Genomic DNA, 21,886 nt, shown 5'->3' on the forward strand with positions numbered 1-21,886 from the left:
ATGTAGCACAATGAGATAATATGGTAGAAAATACAGACAAAAGGAGTATATACTGTATGACTCCATTTATTTAAAGTCCGAGAACAGGAAAAACTGAATTTTCTTATTCAAGATTATATATCGGGAACTCTTGGAGTGAGCATCAGGTTGTATTTTTTGACCTGAGTGGTAGTATATGGGTGTGTGTTTTATAATTATTTATAAAACTGCATATATATTTTATGAACTTTTCTGAATATGTATTATACTACACAATAAATAATATAATAACAATTTTAAAATTAACTTGATCATTTTATAGATAAGAATATAGGCCCAGAGAAGTTAAATGATCTTCCCGTTATCCTTTGACTTTCAATCTAATGTTTCTTCCTCTCTGTCTTAGTAGCATTTCTCTGCCATTTATTAAAAAACCTATCTTCCAGCTATTATAATTGCATCCATTTAAATTTCATCTTGTTGCTTTGAGATAGAATATAGTTTATATTTTCCAAATGTTATCTTTTCTAGAATGAGTTTGGTGCTTTCGCACATGAATTTTTAGTTTTCATTCATGGAGGTGTGCCATATGTATGTTCATATAATAAAGTAGATGTTTTGAAAGCTGTCGTATTTCTTTTTATTTTCAGAAGGAGAAGTCTTTACCTGGGGTCATAATGCTTATAGCCAGCTGGGCAATGGGACAACGAATCATGGTTTAGTGCCCTGTCATATTTCTACTAATTTGTCAAACAAGCAAGTCACCGAAGTTGCCTGTGGGTCTTACCATTCTTTGGTGCTAACATCTGATGGAGAGGTGAGACTAGTTAGCAAAAATCTCATTGATTTTTTCCAATAAGTTTATATAGATTCTTATAGCAGTCTTAGAAATATGATCATTTGATTAAAATAACCATCTTCCTCAAATTCAGTCTTATTCTTATTAGCAATTCATAGTCCTGGTGGTTATATCATGAAGTGTACCTTTATGTAGTAGGGAGTTCTATAACTGCAAAATTTAAAAGGCTTTGATGTTCCTTCTATATTACTATGCTCAAAGGTTTTATCTGCAAGAGGAAAAATCCCACAATGCTGGAAAATATGGTTAAGGTAAAGTAGATATTTTAATAATATTATGTGATATCTGAGAATAATTATTACTATTTGTGTAGCTAGTACCAATAACCTAATTTTATGAAGTAATGTATTTTGTAAGAATGAATTTTATAAAAATTCTCTACCTGTGGTGTGAGCAGAGAATTTGAGAGCAAAGAGGAGACCCAGTTGAGACACTTTATGAATTAGCATGTTTCATTTTTTAATTCCCAGATATTTGCCTGGGGTTATAACAACTCCGGGCAGGTAGGCTCTGGATCAACAGCCAATCAGCCGATCCCTCGAAGAGTCACGGGCTGCCTACAGAATAAAGTAGTTGTGAACATAGCATGTGGGCAGATGTGTTCAATGGCAGTGGTGAACACTGGGGAGGTAAGAAAGTGGTTTCGTATGTTGTTTAAAAAAACCCAGTTGCCTTATTGGTGTCATCCCGACATGGCATGTTTCTCAACAGAGTGCTTGCTTACTTCTGTTTTTCATGGGCATTGAGTCTCTGGTTTTTCCTCAGGTCTATGTCTGGGGTTACAATGGAAACGGGCAGCTTGGACTTGGCAGTAGCGGCAACCAGCCAACTCCCTGTCGGATAGCAGCTCTGCAAGGCATTCGTGTCCAGCGGGTACGTCCGCCACTCGTTTATGTGTGCCTGTTTTTCAGTCTTTAGTGGCAAAGATGCCAATGGACACAGTTTTCTTGGCAGATGAAAAAGTTTAGCTGCTTGATGTTTTTCTTCATTGAAGTAAAGGCTAAAGCTCTATTTCCCTGACTTAAGTTATAGATGTTCGTCAGAAAGTATATGTTTCTAGGCCAGTCTCACACTTAGCTGTTGGAACGTAAATTGTTACGATGTTTTCCAAGGAAACTTTGGCAGTATATATCGAGAGCCTTGAAAATGTTTATACCCTTTGTTCTATAATTTTATTCCTAGGGTATTATCTTAAGGAAGCAAAAAGAAAGACACTTCTGGAATTAGTGGAAAAGATTTTAAAAAAAAGAAGGAAAGAGAAAGAAAAAAGAAAAATGTTAATTTCAATAAATAACATAAATAATAGATATAGCATAATTTAGTCAAATAATATATTAATGGTTAAATAAATTATACTAAATCTATATGAATGGGAATGATGTTTATGAAGGGTTTTTAATGATATGGAAATAGTGTTATGTGATGTCAATAGAAATAAAGATATAGATATGATGCGTGGAGGCATGGTACATATCCCTATTCTGTATAGAAGTAGAAAAATAATCCTGATCTTGAGATTACTTTCATATTTATACTTTTCTATATTTTTTCCACATCAAACATTTTTACTTTTACAATAAAAAAGGGAAAAATTCTTAAAAAGTAAAAGTGTGTTCCATATTCACTTCATACCCCTTGATCTCTGTGAGCATAATGAATGCCATAGTAAAGCTGAACAAAGCACACTTGTGTCACCACAGGACTCGTGTTGAACTTACTGCAGTTTTGGCCACACACAGGCTAAGCTAGTTCTGGGCAAGTACTGGTTATCTTAATGTTTTGCCTCTCTGAGCAGGCTGCCTCTTCTTCTTCTTCTTCTTCTTTTTTTTTTTTTTTTTTGCATCTTTGATTCTTAACCTATGTTGTGAAAGCATATTTGCAGGCCTAAGTGGATTTGGTTTCTCTGTTTCCAGGTGGCCTGTGGCTATGCACATACTTTAGTGTTAACCGATGAAGGCCAAGTGTATGCTTGGGGTGCAAATTCTTATGGCCAGTTGGGCACTGGCAATAAAAGTAACCAGTCCTATCCTGCGCCTGTCGTTGTGGAAAAGGACAGGTAATATGTGCATTTTCAAAATAACACGCATGTTCTTTAGTGATAAAACAGAATGTAGACATGATACAGAATTGTAGGGAACTTGCTGCTAATATTAGAAAATTCTTTCATGAGAGCGTTCATTCCTTTTTAAAATTGGCCTTTGGGGGCGCCTGAGTGGCTAGTTGGTTGAGCAGCGGATTCTTGTTCAAGGCTTGGGTCACTGTCTCAGGGTCCTGGGATCATGCTCCTCATGGGGCTCCATGCTTAGTGGGGAGTCTGCTTGGGGAGTCTCTCTCCCTCTGGCACTCCCCACACTCGTGCTCGCTCTCTCTCTCTCAAATAAATAAATCTTTTAAAAAAAAAGTAAAATAAAATTGGCTTTTGAACTGTTGGAGAGTTTGTATGTTAGACGTTAGACGTTGTTAGACTTTGTACTTAATCTGTATTTCAGCTGCTCTACACTAATGACAAGGACTAAACCTGCAATATCCCACTTTATTCTGCTCCCTCACAAATTACCTTTTCCTCCTTCTTGTTTTCTGTTTTGTATTCTTAAGAGGAAGTTAAATAATGTTTGAGGTCAATCTTCTGTGGCTTAGGAAAGCCAAAGTACCTCAAATGGGGTAGGGTACAAAGCTACTTACTCCGCTACTTATAAATGTGCCAATTGAAAGGGTAGGACTGTCTCATTCTTTTAGCTCCCAAGCTATCACTGTGAGGAAGTGCAAAATGGTGAGAAAATTGAGACTTAGTTTTGCCCACTTGTTTGCAAGGTTGTGTTAAGTAGTTAGCAAATCCAGAATTTTTCCCTACATTATCCTACTATTGCTGAAAGCCTTTTGAGTGCCTCAGACATGGCTTTCTCACTGCTTTTTCATTCTACATCTTCTGACACACTAAAATGGAACAAAAATATCTCATTAGTGTTTTTGTTAAACCAGGGCTGCAATCATTGTAGAAATTAATACTGCTATTTCCTTTTTTATAGTGAATATTAATTTTGGTTACATCTGATTTTAAAGTAAAAATATGGACACAGAGATGATCTTTCCTTTGTATCCAGTTCTTTTATATTTTCCTGTTGGAATATTTAACAATGAAAGCAAAGAACCAAATTGTCATTTTTAACCCCCTTGATTTTCAGTTGTTATAAGATTGGCTAATTTTGTTTAACCTGTGTCAAATAGGGTTTTTTTTTTTTTTTTTTTTTTTTTAAAGACCTGTTCTTGGTTTCTTTCCCCAAAATCTTAGAATAAGACCTTGGACCTCTTAAGGACTGGGGAGGAGAAGGGTAATGGAGGACAGGAACCGGTGGACGTGCGTCCGTGCACACAGCCGTGCTAGTTGCATTTTTCTGCTTCTGGACTTGCCAAGTCCACTGCTGTGTGCCCGCCAGCAACTTGCCCCACATCGCGCTGCTGGTCCCCAATCGCCCTAGCCTGAGTGCCAGGTCTTCTGACTCTAGTCCCGCTGGGCCAGATGGATTATAGGGCAGCTTGGTGGGGAAGGCAGGAGAGGCAGAAAAGCAGGGCATGGGAGTTATGGAGTGCCAGCTCCTTACCTGGTACCTGAGAGTATTGCTTTTTTGTCTGTTTTTTAAAACTCCAATTAAAAAAAAAAATATCTTTTTAACTTTTTTCAAATTTTGAATTATAAATGTAAAAAAAAAAAAGTAGAAATAGCTAAACAGTTGCATGCTTGCTGTTGACCACATAGTCATTATTTTGGCTGTAATATCATGGATGAGGGGCACCTGGGTGGCTCAGTGGGTTAAAACCTCTGCCTTCAGCTCAGGTCATGATCTCAGGGTCCTGGGATCGAGCCCCGCATCGGGCTCTCTGCTCCTGCGTCCCCCTCTCTCTCTGCCTGTCTCTCTGCCTACTTGTGATCTCTGTCAAATAAATAAATAAATAAATAAATAAATAAAATCTTCGAATAAATAAATAAATAAATATCATGGATGAATGTTTTGAAAGAGATAGTCCTGCCTTTCTCTTTCCATGCCTGAATTCTTTGTGGTCAGCCCTGAGTTTGCAGGCTCTCCACCACATGAATATTGCGAGGGAGGAATTTGTCATTCTGCTGGGACTTGTTTTGCACGTACCCACCCTTTTCAGCAACTGAAACTTTCACAGATATGTTATGACTGATCTCTCAAGAACTCACTTCTGACTCTTGGGGCCCATTTCAGGGAAGTTTGGCTGATGAGAAACAAAAGGATTAAATTTAGGGTGGGGTGGATCTTCGGGTCCCAGTTACCTGTTCACAGAAGTGGAAAGTGAAAATCTGTCTACATTGGATCTTTTGCTCAAATGACAATCCAAGGAAAAAACCTTTTAAAAATTTTCCCACAGAGGTCTACTTCTGATGAAGAATGCTAATAACATTCGTTAGCAAATTATGTTCACGTAAAAGTAATTTTAATGACTCAAGTGATTCCCTTCTCTCTAATCTAGTCATTCCCAATCTTTCTGAAGTCTCAGTACTTTGATTAACCAGCATTTGTCTTTGTTCTTGAAGTTTCATAAAAGCATATTTGAAGTTAAATTGATTTAAAGCTAAGTTTGCCTTGTGTTTTCGTGAGTTTTGTGACACCTTGCGACAATTGGTAATATGTTGGCGTCTTACAAAGCCAGGCTTAGGAGTCACTGCTCTGGACCCTTTATTATCATTCTTTGTTGTCCACTCTTCTTCTCACTCCCAAATTACCTTTTTTCTCTCCTCACTGTTTTCTGTTTTACATTCTTCCTCACTCCCTGCATTTTCATTTCTAGTGCCACAGCCATTAAGCTGCGGTTGTTGGGGATCATTTTGTGGAGGTGACACAAAACTCATTTATTAGGAACGTGTAATACCTTCTTTTCATTACACATAGCTGCAAACTAAAATGTGAAATATGCCAGACATCCTGCCAGGGAAGGTTAGCTCAGTTCAGTCACTGTCTGTTGCATATTACACTGGAAAATCTGAGCTTCAGAATTTGCTTCTTGGTGTGAATCAGATTTAAGAACTGATCACCTTAGGCCACAGCAGGGTGCCTTGGCAGTTGGTGGGGTCCCACGCTTAGACCTGATGGTTCCCTCTAAACTTTCTCCGCTCTTGTTCCTGTAGCAACTGCTGCCGTCAGCCAAGCCCGTTCCCCACCCCTGACTTCCCGTGTGCTGCTAGGTGTTCCAGGTAAACGTCCCGAGGCCATGCTTAGGGAAGGCCGGTGCTCTGCAGCCTTCTCTGTATCTCGACCCCTTTGCCATGTCTGTTTCACCCTTTCTCCACCAAGCTGTGTTCCCACCTCTCGTAAGGGCAAAGGCTCCTTACTCCCTTTCCATGGAGGCTCATAAGGAAATTTCAGAAGCAAATGTAGGAATTAAATTATTTTGGTTTTCTGGTTTTGGGTGGAAGGACAGTGTTGTGTTTCCATCAGTTACATTTTTCATAGAACATTATCAGGGAAAAGAGATTTTAGGTGGTCTCTTGAGAGTTCCTGCAGCCACTCTAAACACTTGAGTCACCAGAAGAGAATGGTTTTGCATGTGCCCTGTGCTGAGTAGCTGATTTCATTTACTCTTCACCACAAGGCTGTGAAATGACTGCTACCTTATCTTCTGCTACCCTCACCTTTCTTTTTTTTTTAAAGATGATAAAATAGATAAGAGTCTAAGTGATTTTGCTCCACAGGCTGCTGTCTGACCCCCTGCCCATCTGCTTCAAGCCGTGTAAAATGAAGTGTGTTGCTGTCCTCACGTTTGGTGTACCATGTGAGGGTAGATGGTAATAGTAGGGGCCCTTTTTTTGAATAAATGTATTTATTCTATTTCATTCCCCTTTTTTCTTTATTTGTTGAAAAGAGAAGCCAAGCAGGATTGGCCATATTCCCTGTGCGGGCAAGGAATCTTCTTTTGTAAAGCACACAGTAGAGGTTTGGGCCCATTCACTGACTTAAATATGCAGGTAGGAAAGGTCTCACTATCTGAATTGACCCTTGGAAATGTGTAGTCTCTATATGAGGGAGACTTCGCCACTGAAAACGCTTGGTAGTAATTCTGTAAAGAAACTTCTATCGTTAGCTACTATTTGTACACTGTGCTTGGTGTTTGACATTTTATCATTTAATTCTCACGTACTAGCCTTGCAGTATGATGAAACTTGAGTCTCTTAGAGGCTCAGGAGCATTCCCACAGTCACATGGCCTAGCGGTGGAGCTAGGATGCACCCCTAGTTCTGTTTGACTCTAATGTCTAGGCTCTTAACTGTGGTACATCGTAGCCTCATTTCTAGTACTCCTGTCTTCAAGAGCTGAGAGCTGCCCTTGAATAAATGAGTAAAATTGCTTGGGCCACACATGTAAAAATATACTTCAGCCTTTGGAGGCGAGCCATCTCCAGCTTATATGATGACCATCTTCCATCCTTAGCTGGAAAACATCCAATTAAAACAAGCGGTAGAGGGATGTCTCCATCCTTCAATTGCTAGCCTGTGTCGATGGGGTCTTTCCCACTCCTCAGTCACTCTGTGTTATTGAGTCTTTCCCAATTAGTCAATAAAATGACCTATAAATTGCTTAGTAAGATACCACATTAAGGAGAGAAACACACTTAGAAATAAGCCAGTGATTCAGCCTGCCAGCAACTTATAATCTAGCTGAAGAGGTAAGACATACGTCCCAGAGAGGATAAGGGCCAGACTGCAGTGATGTAGACAGGATATGTATCAAGTGCTGGGGTGAATAAGAGACTTCTTTCTTTGGGGCTGTTTGAGCTGGGTCTTGAAAGATGGGCAGGATTTCTAAGGCAGAGAGAAAGGAAAGAGCATTCTTGAACAAGGGATTTAACTGTGAATAAGAATATCGAGGGGCAGTGAGTACATCTGTGTATTGGAGCATAGGGTATGTAGGCAAGTGTGATTTGAAAGAGGGCTGGCTACTGGTAGAGGACAAATTACGGAAGGATTTTATCTTGTGGGAAGCCACTGATGGTTTGAAGGCACTGATGAGAATGGTGTTACCCGGAGGATTGTTAACCTGCCAGCCTTGTGCAATTTGGTTCAGAAAAGAGAGAGTCTAAGGCAGGGGACACAAGGGGCCGTTACTTTGGTCCACATGTGGGGTGTGCCTGACCTAGGGTGGTGGCAGATGGGAGAAATTACAAAGAGAGATTCTATGTGATTTGTCAACTGGATATCCAGAAAAAAGTGGTGAGAAGGGAGAAATCAAAGACGACTCTGAAGTTCTGAGCCCAGGTCACTGAGCATGCTGGTGGCATGGCCTGCTGTGGCAAAACCAGGATGGCAACCTCACTTAGGGTAAAATAGTTTACTGTGTTTTCTGAATCTGTATGGTGGCTTATTCTTTAGGAAAATGAGTTAGTTCCAAATCAACAAAAACAGGGTTTTCCATCAAGAGGTATAGTGTCAACCAGCTCCGTGGCCTTCATGAACTTTAAGGTCTAGTGTATGTCAGTTTCTGAAATCAGCTGTCTTGGGCTCTTGAAGATAGAGTTCGGTGACTCAGAACTATTGACCTTACTGTTTGTAGTGTGAGTCGGGGTGGCCCACAGCATGTGCCATCTGACACTAAAATTGGTGAGATTTTGATGAAAATATTTCTCGATATTGGGTCAAGATCTGCATTAAGTAGCCCAAGTCTTTCCACGTAATTCATTAAGTCCCGTTTTAAGAAAAAAAGTTAGGGACGCCTGGGTGGCTCAGTTGGTTAAGCAGCTGCCTTCGGCTCAGGTCATGATCCCAGCGTCCTGGGATCGAGTCCCACATCGGGCTCCTTGCTCAGCAGGGAGCCTGCTTCTCCCTCTGCCTCTGCCTGCCATTCTGTCTGCCTGTGCTTGCTCTCTCTCCCTCTCTCTCTCTCTGACAAATAAATACATAAAATCTTTAAAAAAAAAAAAAAAAAAAAAAGATCACTGTTTGGTTAATTTGTTTGTTTTGGTCTCTACCCTTGCTTGGATGGTACTTGCATTTCACAATGGGATGCATATTTTTGGAGGCCTACTGGCTGGAAGGGGTAAGAAGCAGATCTTCATGACTTGCGCACTGAAGGAGAGCTAAAATGCAAATAACTGTTTGGTGCCTGAACACTTAGGCGATTCAGTCTTCTGTTGTTTCGTTTAAATCAATTAAGGTGAAGGGACGGAGAAATCAACTTGTTTCTTCTCCTGTTTGTCATGTTCACTTGGTCTTTCTTTGTGAACTTAGAATCATAGAGATCGCAGCCTGCCATTCAGCGCATACGTCGGCGGCCAAGACCCAGGGCGGGCACGTGTACATGTGGGGCCAGTGCCGGGGCCAGTCGGTGACCCTGCCCCACCTCACCCACTTCTCCTGCACCGACGATGTGTTTGCCTGCTTTGCCACGCCTGCCGTCTCGTGGCGCCTCCTGTCCGTGGGTGAGCCGTCTTTATCCCTTTGGGTGCTGGCCTGAACACTAGGAAGACAGCTCTGGTGCTTTCTGTGGTGATAGTAAGGACTTTCTTAAATGTAGTATCATATAATTGATTTTTCTCTCATGGGCTCCTTTAAAAGGAGACTAATTTGATGGGTTAATTTTTCCTGAAAGTATCAGAAACCAACATCACATACCACATTAAAAGCAATTTTATTTGACTGCTTTTAATCTTCCTGGGAAACTGTATCTTTTATTTTTAGCCAGTCTATTTACTGAAACATGCAAAAATTTCATGGAGTGGAGCTGTCGGGGCTTTTTAGTTGTTGTTTTACCAGCTTTCCAAGCAGATGTGTGTGAGGCTTTTATCCTTAATGATGATAGAGATGTGAAAATCCACATTTAGGGGAGAAAAGCATTGCTCAGTTGGTCATGTATTTCGGGTATTTTCATGAGGGTCCACAGAGCGATGCTATATTCTGGCCTGCGTTTTCTATATGTCTGTCATTAACCCTAGAAATGTTTGGTGTTCCTCTCAGAACCCGACGACCACCTTACAGTGGCAGAGTCGCTCAAGAGGGAGTTTGACAACCCCAACACGGCCGACCTCAAGTTTCTGGTGGATGGAAAGTACATTTATGCACATAAAGTCCTTCTCAAAATTAGGTAAGGAGTCATTGATTTTGAGAACTGAAATAAATACATTCATTATGTTCTAGGTGTTCACAGAACTCTACTCAGTAAGGCTGCTTTGCCCTCTGAGCATACAGTGCAGCTGGGGAAACATGGTACACGTGACATGAGAACCGAGAACCAGTGGGGGTGGTAGAGTGAGTGTCCGGGGCAGGGTGGGCCATCAAGGAGTGAGGATTGTCAGCTTCTTAGAGACCTTGCCAGGTGGTCTGTGTACCTGGGCATTAGAGCAGCCAGCTGGTGCTTGGCGAGCATGTTCTGGGCTTCGAGCACCTCGTGGGCCACGTCCTTGCCTAGGAACTGAGTTTGTCATGCGGTTTGTCACCAACTGTGGGATAGTGAACTTTGAGATGCTTGGAAAAAGGAGAAGGTGAGGCTTTTACAGCACAACAAGGTCTGGGATGAAGTTAACACAGATGATAAAAATCAGATTTGCTGATGTATCATTTTTGAGCAATGATCTGCATCCATTTGAAGTGTACAGTCTGAGGAGCTTTGACGTATATATTTATGCCTATGAAACCACTGCCCTAAATCAAGATATGGAACGTTTCTGTCAGCCCTCAAAGGTCCCTCATGCCCCAGGCCTGGGGCAAGCTCTGATCTTCTTTCAGTCATTCTAGATCAGTTAGTATTTTCTAGACGTTTATGTTAATGGAATTCTACAGTGTGTAATCTTTTGTGCCCAGCTGCTTTCTCTTAGCATAATGATTTTAAAAATCATTATGTTGTCGTGTGCCAGATATTTAAATCCTGCTACAATGAGTCACAAACACAGCAAGGCATTTTAGTCTCAGGTTCACCTCTTAGTTAGGGCAGGCTGTACAGCATTTGTTCACTCTCACCACAGCTCATAAACCTGCATGGAAAATGTGGGGGCTCTTGGTTTGCTAGGGCTGCCGTAACAGAGGGCCCCACATTGAGTGACTCCAACAACAGAAATGTATTCTCCCCTGTTCTGCAGGCAGAAGTCCAAGATCCAGGTGTTGGCAGGGTGCGTTTCTCCTAAGGCAGACTTCATGCCTTTGGTGGTTTGCTGGCAGTCTTCAGCATTCCCTGACTTAGGGCAGGATCACCCTAGTCTTTTCCATGGGGCTCTCCCTGTGTGCATGTCTGTGTCCAAATTACCTGTTTTTATAAGGACACCAGTCACATTGGATTAGGGCTCACCCTAATGACCTCATTTTAACTTGATGACCTCTGTTAAGGTGCTTTCTCCAAATATTGTTATATTCTAAGGTTAGGGCATCAACCTGTGAATCTAGGGGGATACAATTCAACTGAGAAGAGGAGGTAAAAAAACAAAATTACTCAGTGTTCATGAAATTAACCCCACCTGATTTCCATAAATGCTACTCAGCGGCTGTGGTGCAGGACCTCGGCCTGGGAGTCCAGCCTTGTGTTTGCCTCATGGGGGTCAGAGGTGGAGCTCTCCACCTCGGGGGATCTGCACCTGCAGTGTTGTCCCACAAGTGCTGGTGAGTGAGCTTCCTGGCCAGCAAAGGAAGCAAGGGACCAGGACAGGGACACGAAGGTGTGCAACGGGAAATGAATCCGGGAAGCGAATCTGGCACCTTGCTGCATTTTCCCTTTCTTTTTGTCGGTTCCCACTTGTGAGCCCTACAAGGACGTGTCTCTCCCTGGGGGTGTCTGCTCTTGCTAGGAGCAAGGGCCCCACGTGCTTCTCTCTTCCTTTAGGTGTGAGCATTTTCGTTCTTCACTGGAAGACAATGAGGATGATATCGTAGAAATGAGTGAATTTTCGTACCCTGTTTACCGAGCCTTCCTGGAATACCTGTACACAGACAGCATCAGCCTTTCGCCTGAGGAGGCAGTAGGTAACAGCTACCAGACTTTTCCAGGAGATCGGGGCAACATACGCTGAGTAACTGGCAAGGCGGAAGTGGCCGTGAGGGCAACCACAGACAGAGTTCTCTTGCTGGGTATCAGACCCAAACTCTTTTCCTTTGTTATTGCTTCATACAAAGGGTGACTTGGTAGCTGTCACATGGCCAGCCCTATAAACAAGATAAAATGCGCAGTAACAGTAAGCCCTACTGGTCTCCACAGCCAGGAATTTCCCTCCACATGGTTCTGGCACGGAGCATTGTGGGCATTCTGGGGCCTTCTGTCCTGAAGCTGGTGTGTGGTGTTCACCACACCCCAGGTGGGACAGTAAAAGAGCAATACAGCTCATCAAACCGGCACAGAGTGAAAAGCATCCTACATCTCAGTTTACAGCTGTCGGCAATATTGTTGGCCAGAGGCACAGAGAATTAAAGAATTACTTCCATAAGAAACGAAAGAGTTCAGCCCCCCAATTTTTAAATATTAATTCCACGTGTATACATCCAATACCATTACCAGATCAGCATTTAATTTTCCTTGGGTAAACAGAAATGTGATTCCTGAAGTTTTATAGTTTTCCTTCTTTTCCAAAAATGTTTTAGTGCCTGTGCCCAGTATGTGCCACAGCTCTGGCCCTACCCTGGAGAGCTGCTGTTTGGGTGAATACACGTCCTGAACAAGTCGATCCAGGTGGTCAGTTAGGACCTCCGTGAGGAAGCGCGTGCCGCAGAGAGCTGGGGGGAGCAAGAGCGAGCGAGCAGTACCCAAGGGAAGAGCCTTCTAACCCTGAGAAGCAGGGAGGGCAGCGGTCTGAGACAGGAACAGATTTAGCCTGTGGAGGAAGAGGAAGAAGGCCGGGGTGGGTGGAGTGAAGTCACACTTGCTATAATAAGTATTAGGTCAGGTAGCAGGATGTGGGCAAGAACATGCTTGCTCTTGGAGGCCATGGTGAAGAGCTTTTTTTATTCTTGGTACGATGGAAAGCCTTGGGAGGTTTTGAGCATGAGGCTTTCATTATTTAGGATTTAACAGCAATATTTAAAAAAAAAAACAGTTTAAATAGGACAGTTTCTTTGACACAGGGAGACAGTGCAGGGTGTCCCTACGTGTGGCTTCTAGCTCAGGGTCCAAGGTTGCATTTGCATTACCTGCAGCCAGATGGCTGGCCCATGAGGAAGGGGCAAAGAGCAAATCCCAGTGTCTCATAAGGAAAAGTCCTGGAAGTTCCACTTATTCCAAAGCATGGACCAGAGGTGGCCAAGGACAGGACCACAGCTGCAAGAGAGACTGGGGAAAGTGGTCGTAGAAGAAAGGGAGAACGGATCTGTGTGTATGTCGGGGGCGGGGGGAGTAAGGCAACTAGCAGCATCTACAATAGGAGCAATATGATTTTTTTTTATTCCAATTTTTAAATTTGAATTCTAGTTAGTTAACATATATGGTAAGATTGGTTTCGGGTGTAGAATTTAAGTGATTCATCACTTACGTATAACACCCAGTGCCCGTCACAACGTATGCCCTTCTTAATGGCCATCACCCACTTAGCCCATCCCCTCACCTCCCTCCCCTCCAGCAACCCTCAGTTTGTTCTCTATAGTTAAGAGTCTGTTTTTTGGTGCTGGCTGGGTGGCTCCGTCAGTTAACGTCTGCCTTCGGCTCAGGTAACGATCCCAGAGTCTTGGGATCGAGTCCTGCATCAGGCTCCTTGCTCACTGGGGAACCTGCTTCTTCCTCTGCCTGCACCTCCCCCTGCTTATTTTCTTTGTCTCTCTGTCTCTCTTTCTCAAATAAATAAATAAAATCTTTGATTTAATTTAAGAGGGAGCAGGGGGAGGGACAGAGGGTGAGGGAGAGAGAGAATCAACAAGGAGACTCCTCACCGAGCACAGAGCCCGACACAGTGCTCAATCCCAGGACCCTGAGATCATGACTAAGCCAAAATCAGGAGTTGCCACTTAACCCACTGAGCCACCCAGGCACTCCTATAGTTAAGAGTCTCTTATGGTTTGCTTCCCTCTTCTTTTTTCCCCCTTCCTGTGTGTTTCTGTTTTGTTTCTTAAATTCCACATAAGAGTGAAATCGTAGGTATTTGTCTTTCTCAGACTTATTTCACTTAGCATAACAAGCTCTAGCTCTGTGATTTGGACTCTCTCCATAGTATGTTGATAATGCTGCTATAAACATTAGGGTGCATGTACCCCTTCAAATCTGTATTTCTCTGTCCTTTGGGTAAATACCTAGTAGTGGAATTGCTGGATCAGAAGGTAGTTCTATTTTTAACTTTTTGAGGAACCTCCATACTGTTTTCCAGGGTGGCTGCCCCAGTTTGCATTCCCACCAGTAGTGCAAGAGGCTTCCCCTTTCTCCACATCCTCGCAAACATCTGTGTTACCTATGTTGTTAATTTTAGCCATTCTGACAAGTGTGAGGTCGTATCTCATTATGGTTTTGATTTGCATTTCCCTGATGCTGAGGAATGTTGAGCATCTTTTCATGTGCTTGTTAAAAGACCAGTACGTATGATGGTTTAGGTATGATACTATGGTTAGGGTGGTGTAGCAATGGAAGTGTTGAGAAGAGATAAAATTCTGGTTATATATATTTTTTTTAAAGATTTTATTTATTTATTTGACAGACAAAGATCACAAGTAGGCAGAGAGGCAGGCAGAGAGAGAGGAGGAAGCAGGCTCCCTGGCTGAGCAGAGAGCCCGATGCGGGGCTCAATCCCAGGACCCTGGGATCATGACCTGAGCTGAAGGCAGAGGCTTTAACCCACTGAGCCACCCAGGCGCCCCCATTCTGGTTATATTTTAAAGATGAAGCTGACGGGATTTGCTCATGGAAGGCATGTAGGGTGTGAGGAAAAGAGAGAAAGATCACTGCTCTAAGGTATTTGGCCTGAGTAGCTGGGCTAATGGAATTTATCATTTACTAATATGAGGAAGATGGAAAGTGACAGGTTTTGCCCTTGAGTTTGAAAAGTCAAAGGAGTTTGAGTTGCTCCTTAGACATGTGCACGGCAGTTCCTTTAGAGCCCCACTCCCAACATTTGCAGGGCCCTGGGTGAGAGTCCAGATAAAGGCCCTTGTACATTTGTCTAAAAATTCAGAGTTATATCTTTCAGATGAAATACATTCAATCCTCGTACTTCATTGGAAAGTTTTGAGAGTTAAAAGGCCGGGCTTGAGTTTTAGTTGGAACTTAGAATTTTAGGACTCCTTAGAGTTCCTTGTGGGAATACACAGGAAGGACAGATCCCAGGCCTCCAGCTTGCCTCCTGCCATCTTTCTTTACCCACCACCAGCTACAACCTGCATTGCAAGGCGGGTGTGGGCCTCCCAGCGGGCACGTACAAGCTCCCTCCACCCCCATCCTGGGCTACCCTTGGGCTGGACATCTGCACTGGTGGCATGGTCTGGAGGGGAGGAAATATCCACATCTGTGGCCTCGGGGCCAGTTAGGTAGGGAATTCCAGAGTTCCCGGTAACCTAAGCGAGGTCTAGGAGTGGATGCCCGGCTCCCTGGCCACTGTGGGGAGGATTGTACCCGGAAAAGGTGCAGATCCAGGCTGTCTTGAGTGGGGGCACAGGGCAGGGTCTTCTCTGAGGGCAGCATTTCCGTGATTCTGAAGTTCAGGAGGCTGTGGGGCTATAGATAGGAATTTGGTAGTTTTGGAGAACTGACCAAAAACAATTAAGCCATCATAGCTCCCATGATTCCAAAAGATTTCAGTTCCTCCATGGGGCTTTAGCACTTCTATAATTTTGATAGTACTGGTCATGTTACAACGAGAACAAGTTTCCAGCCCAGTCCTCACACATACACACAACTCAGTAGCAGAGAGATGGAGAAACAGTTGATGTTGTCAGATTGATGAAATCCCGGATACTAGTAACAAATGGTCTCATGGATTAGCCATATCCTTGGCTTACATAGGTTTCCCATTCTACTGTGACTGATGTGAAAGTAGGCGACAGAGAGACTACAGAGAGAGACTACAGCCAGCATCATCAGTATGTATTAAATGGTATTTTAAGTTGGGGCTTAGGGGGTTGGTGCTGGAGGTCACTGAGACTTGAACCTTGGGGCACTCAAACATTGGGAAGTTAGGGAGAATGGCCCAGCCAAGAGACTGAAGAAATAGGGAGAAGAAAAACACCAGCAAGTAACACAGTGTTTCAAGAAGATGAGTGTCACCAACCACATGGAATTCTGTGTAAATGTTGAGTAAATGAAACTGGGCAACAGCCCCTTGGGTCTGGGTCCATGGAAGCATTAGTGGCATTGGGGCATGGAGGGCATGGGATTGTGCTGGAATGGCATAGGGGGAGAATGGGAAGTGAGAACATGGAGGCAGCAAGAGAGGAGGTCTGTCAGGTTTGCAGAGAAATGGAGACTGATGGGAGGCACACATGTTTCTCTTTTTTCTTTTGTAAAATTATGGGCACTGTTTCAGCATGTGTATGTGTTGAGGGAAATGACCCAGGAGGACAAGTCATGATGCAGGGAGAGGGACATTCCGAGCAGCCTTTCTAGGAAAAACATTTAAGCCATTTTCACTGTGTTCCTGCTTTTCCATTGCTACTCGTTTGGGTATTGTATTTGCTCGGTTCGGCTGCGTTCCCGGTGGAGCCACACTCAGGATGTAAGTCGGCATCCGTCTGTACCTACACAGCTTTTCCCCAAGGATTATATTCAAGTAAACGCTGAGTTTAAGCCGGATGCTTGAAATCACTCCCCCTAATAAACATCTCTTCCCCCCAGGGTTGCTAGATTTGGCTACATTTTATAGAGAAAATCGTTTGAAAAAGCTCTGCCAGCAAACTATCAAGCAAGGAATCTGTGAGGAGAATGCCATCGCGCTACTTTCGGCTGCTGTGAAGTACGATGCTCAGGTCAGAAAAGCATGCTTTCGGGGCGCCTGGGTGGCTCAGTGGGTTAAGCCGCTGCCTTCAGCTCAGGTCATGATCTCAGGGTCCTGGGATCGAGTCCCGCATTGGGCTCTCTGCTCAGCAGGGAGCCTGCTTCCCTCTCTCTCTCTCTCTGCCTGCCTCTCCGTCTACTTGTGATCTCTCTCTGTCAAATAAATAAATAAAATCTTTAAAAAAAAAAAAAAAAAGAAAGAAAAGCATGCTTTCAACTAGCTGACCTGGGAAGATGTTGGGTGTTTGGTCTACATTAAATATAATCAGCTCTGAGAGAGCAAAGATTTAATGTAAACAAGTGAAGTAACCAGAAGTACCAGAAAAAGTGAACATTTATATATTGTTAGGGTAGCGCTCCTAGGCAGATGCCATAAAGGAAAGGATTGATAGATCTGATTTCAGGAAGAAAAAAAAAAGCCTATACATCAAAAATATCACCAAAAAAATGAGACAATAAATGATACACTGGGGAAAATATCTGCAACATGTCGTGAAGAACGTTTACCATAGTTAATGCATAGTTCTTGGAAAACAAAAAGAAAACATGAGCAGTTTGATGGAAGTGAATGGACCAAAGAACGAAATGGGTTTATGAATAAATGGAAAGTACAAGTGAAAATAAGGTATAATTTTTCACCTGTGCCACCGATAAACATATTCTTAGAGGTAACGCAGGCTGAGGACTGGCGTTCTTCTGAATGGCCGCTGAGGTTGTGAACTGGGGTAGCCATGTGAGGGGAGACCAAATGTACTGAGAGCGAGCCTTAAGCGTTCAATTCTTTAAGGAATCCCCTTGTAGGAATTTATCATAGGGAAGTGATCATGGGTTCGGATGGAGACTTAGCTTCAAAGATGTTTATTGCAGCACTGTTTATAATTTTGAAAAATTAGAAAAAGCCAATAGGAACAGTGGGGATTGTTTCAACTGTAGAATGTTAATACTATGAAATTATACAGCTACTCCAATGTATCATTAATTGAAAAATGATGCCCCCTTTTTTGTTTTTTTAATGCATAAGTAGCTGACTTTAAAAACACTGAGATTCATTATCTACATAGAAAAAAAAGACCATCAAAGGTCATCTTTGAATGGTGGGATTATGGATGATTTTATTTCCTATCTTTGCTTGTTTTTTCTGAACTTTCTACAGTGACTGTGTATTGTTTTGATAATAAAGAAAGGAAAGAAAGCCTGTCTTAGAGCTAAATCTTTAGGAAGCAGGCCATACTTCTTGCAGTCGATTTCCTTTTGTTATAAGGATATCCTCTCCTTTGGTCAAAAAACAGGAACATTTAGTGGTGGGCAGAAAGAAAGGTTATAACTTCTTTTCTGCTTATATAAATAAATAAGCTTATTAAAGAAAATTTGGAAAATCTAAAAAGTATGAGGACGGAGATGACTCATCAGTCATTATTATTATTTTCATTATTATTATTATTATTATTTTCATATAGCTCCTTCTGTTTTTCCCTGGGTCACATGGTGTAGATGGCTCTAACACCAGATTTTTTTCAGTTAACATTTTACAAAATCTTAACCCACCTTGAAACCTTCACATTTTAAAGTGTAATGAATGTCTTTTATTAACCTAATCACATACTGGACACTTAAAACCTGCAAAATGCTTCATGGCTAGGCAGTGTCTATACACAGTCTCTGCTCAAGTTTTTCAAAGTCATGGGGAGAATCCTGGGGGCTGGTGGGCTCTCTCAAGTGATGAGGCAGTGGGCAGTGTTTCCACCTGAACGAGGCTTCATTTTCAAGACTTCTTCGTAGTCCCTATTTGTGTGAATTATCTGTATGGTTACCTTCCGGCCCTCTGAGTTCTAGAAAGTAAGCTCCTTGAGGAATAGCAGGGACTTTGTTTTGCTCACAACCTTATGCCTAGCTCTGAGGATAGTGCCCAACACATAGGAGGAACTCTTTTCAGGTAGAAACATTTCAGCTCCTATAGGGGAATATAAAAGTGGGGTATTTTAACAAATACTGAAAGTGGGATGAACAATGCAAATACTGTCACGAAAGAAAGGTACAGAATTCATACACATAGTTCTCTGAGAAGAAAAAGATTCTTTGTGTGGGTTGGCATGGAGGAACTTGAATATTTTACCCCATGTAAAATTTTTGAAAGCATAGATTCACATTAGCTGGACAGTTTAGAACTAATCTTTAGGTACAGCTGTACCAACATTTTTTCCTCTTGGCTCTCAAATCCTTTTCCTTCCTGTGTCTTAGGAATTTTCATGCGATGGTGCATTGCATTGGGATATACAAATTTGTTAAAACATTTTTTGTTATTCCTAGGATTTAGAAGAATTCTGCTTCAGGTTTTGCATAAACCATTTGACTGTAGTAACACAGACTTCAGGCTTTGCAGAAATGGACCATGATCTTCTCAAGAACTTCATCAGCAAGGCAAGCAGAGTTGGAGCCTTTAAAAATTGATCCCCACCTGCAAGAAAGAATTGTTAGCATTTCCATTTTTCCCTGCAAAAGCCAGAGAATAACTTCTCCTTCATAGTATTTATGATGAGCTACACTTGACCGAATACTTACATTCTATCAAAAGGCGGCGGTGGTCAGTCTGCGGTGGTCAGCTGAAATCTGAAGTTGAACGGCAGAAAGCATTCAGTGCTCTCTGATCAGCTGTGACTAAGCTAAGGGAAAGAAAGAAAGAAAAAAAAAACGGAAACGTCTTATTTACCATTTTCTCTTTTGAGTCACTTAAGTTGGGACACTTTTGGTACATTGGTCTAACTATATGCTATTCTGGCCAAATTTCCATTCTTCCAAAGGCTGATATCACATAGAGAGCTTGACAAGGAATGCTGTCATACCACACTGTCAGCACCCCGCACAGCGCCCTGCGTACTAAGTAGGCACTCAGTTAATTTCTTATAAATCTGAAGGATGCCTGAGAACAGCTTTATATGTGGGATACCGGATGAAGGAGTAACTTGCACAAAAACAAATTGAAACAGCATGTAACATCTGAGGGTCATTTTCTTCTGGTAACTGGTTCTGAGTCATCGTGGCTAACATCGAACATTAATTAGAATTCACAAACAGCCTTGGCAATTTAATTGTCAAAGTCCCAAGGGCTAATTTTAATTTTCTTTTTACTCTGAGTCATTAATTTCTCATATGGGATTATTGAATATGAAGTGCTGTCTCTGAATGAATGTTATTTCTGGGCTTATCTGCCTTACATAATTGCATTATGTCTTTTCCTTTTGTGTTAAGAGAGATTTGCTTGTGTAAGTAAAAATGATTCTGTGTTTCTCTTGTAGTTGACTTTTATGTCACTATAAAACAGTTCTCTTAACCTGGCACAAAAAAATTATAAAGTGCTAGCTGAAAAGGAACTCGTATTTCATGGACAGCATTAACAAGAATGAGATAAATTTATACTTTTTAGATCAAAACAAGTTACCCAACTGCAAGAGAGAAACTGGAACAGGATGTAGGAAGTAGTGTCAGATCCCTCTAATATGTGTTTCACAATATGATATGTGTTTCTCAATATATTATGTAAAGAAAATTCTTTTGGAATTAGAAACCTTGTTCTGATGCTGAACTATTTGATAATAAAGTGCTTATTTGGAGATAATAAGACAAATATGTGGGGTTTTTTTAGTCCCTAAGCAGCAGCAAAATTATATCAACCTGACATCACTTAAGTTTACATAAATCCATTCAATAAAAGCTTATTTTTGGAAGCAGCTACTCAGATAAGTTATTATAGCAAAGCCCATCCTAAAACATAGATGGCACATAAACAACATAATTACTGTGCATATTATTGAATGTGACTGTTCTTTATTGGTGAGGTCACTTTTTGTTTTTGTTCTTAAAGATTTTATTTCTTTGAGAGAGAGCACATGTGAACACACAAGCGGGCAGAGAGGCAGAGGGAGAGGGAGAAACAGACTCTTCGCTGAGCAGGGAGCCTGACCAGATGGGGCTTGATCCCAGGACTCTGGGATCATGACCTGAGCCAAATGCAGACATTGAATGGACTGGGCCACCCAGGTACCCCAGTGAGGTCACTTTTGAATCCTTAGTTTCTTTTTATCTGTTTTTGCAGACCTTAGCTGTTAGAGGCAAAGTGGCCTGGAAGTCTTTAGTTCTCAATCAGAATCCTGTTTTTGGAATTATATAGTCTTTTTTAGCTATTTGTTTTTTAAAGCCGTATATACCATTTGTTTTCATTATTTGATAGAAGTGCTATTTTATCTATCAAAGAAACATCCAGACATGGGATTGGCCACAGCTATCGGCTTGGGCAGTTGGACAGCTGCAGGCTTCGGAGCTGATTCTCCCCACACACCCTCCTGTGCCGGCTGCCAATGACTGATGCCTTTACATCCTCATAAGCGCTTCCAAAACCTCTTCCTTTCTTGTCTACTTTTGACAGGGTCTTCTGAAACTTCTTGATGTCTCTTTCTTTTATGAAATAATTTCATGTAAAAATTGGAACACTCAAGGTGCCTGGGTGACTCAGTTGGTTAAGCATCTGCCTTCAGCTCAGGTCATGATCCCAGGGTCCTGGGATTGAGTCCTGCATTAGGCTCCCTGCTCGGGGTTAGGGGGCAGTCTGCTTCTCCCGCTTCCTCTGCTCCTTCCTCTGCTCGTGTTCTCTGTCTCTCTGTCAAATAAATAAGATTTCAGAAAAAAAATTGAACACTCAAAGGGAACAGGTGCGTTATTTAGGCATGAAAAATGGCCTGCTCTTTACGGAGTGCCACAGTGCGTCAAGGCTATGCTGCCAGAGGACCAGTTCCTCAGAAGGGTTGCATGGACTTTTACCCAGATTTCCTAAGCTCTGCTATGTGAAGTCTTGCACTGCTATATCTCTCAGTTCTTCTTATCTCAGTGTACAGCAGAACGATCAATGGAACTTCTACAAAATATAGATTTAAGGATTGTAATTCAGTACATTTGAAAGGCTCCCCAAGTAATTCTGATGTTTAGCCAAGTATGAAAATCACTGTTTAACCCTTAAAATCTGGGATTCCAAACAAGAAAGTGCTACTTAGGCCAGCTGAGAGATGGCAGTTGAGTCCTGTGGATATAGCCCTGAAAAATACATTCCTTTTTCTCTGGTCTTTGAGGATAAGCTTGCCATCCACACTCCTGTAGGAAGGATCAC

At 42.1% G+C, this 21,886-nt stretch overlaps 1 protein-coding gene across 9 annotated transcripts in view; it reads left to right on the forward strand.

Annotated features, from left to right (window-relative positions):
- The window catches only part of LOC111146906 (RCC1 and BTB domain containing protein 2), a 44,483-nt gene extending 24,139 nt beyond the window's left edge, over window positions 1-20,344 (forward strand). For 7 of the 9 annotated variants that reach the window (XM_022502649.1, XM_022502648.1, XM_022502654.1 and 4 more), the window contains 10 exons: window positions 630-796; window positions 1,309-1,467; window positions 1,604-1,711; window positions 2,752-2,894; window positions 5,988-6,053; window positions 9,081-9,271; window positions 9,807-9,933; window positions 11,659-11,798; window positions 16,573-16,703; window positions 19,039-20,344. In XM_022502649.1, coding sequence (XP_022358357.1) covers window positions 630-796; window positions 1,309-1,467; window positions 1,604-1,711; window positions 2,752-2,894; window positions 5,988-6,053; window positions 9,081-9,271; window positions 9,807-9,933; window positions 11,659-11,798; window positions 16,573-16,703; window positions 19,039-19,179 — 1,373 coding nt within the window. In that variant the 3' untranslated portion in view covers window positions 19,180-20,344. The remainder of the gene's footprint in view (window positions 1-629; window positions 797-1,308; window positions 1,468-1,603; window positions 1,712-2,751; window positions 2,895-5,987; window positions 6,054-9,080; window positions 9,272-9,806; window positions 9,934-11,658; window positions 11,799-16,572; window positions 16,704-19,038) is intronic. The other 2 variants (XM_022502652.1, XM_022502658.1) reach the window with 1 other exon arrangement.
- The last annotated feature ends 1,542 nt before the right edge of the window (window positions 20,345-21,886 follow it).

Source organism: Enhydra lutris, unplaced genomic scaffold (assembly GCF_002288905.1).
Source record: "Enhydra lutris kenyoni isolate GAN:26980312 unplaced genomic scaffold, ASM228890v2 scaffoldscaffold15, whole genome shotgun sequence".
Lineage (NCBI taxonomy): Eukaryota > Metazoa > Chordata > Mammalia > Carnivora > Mustelidae > Enhydra > Enhydra lutris.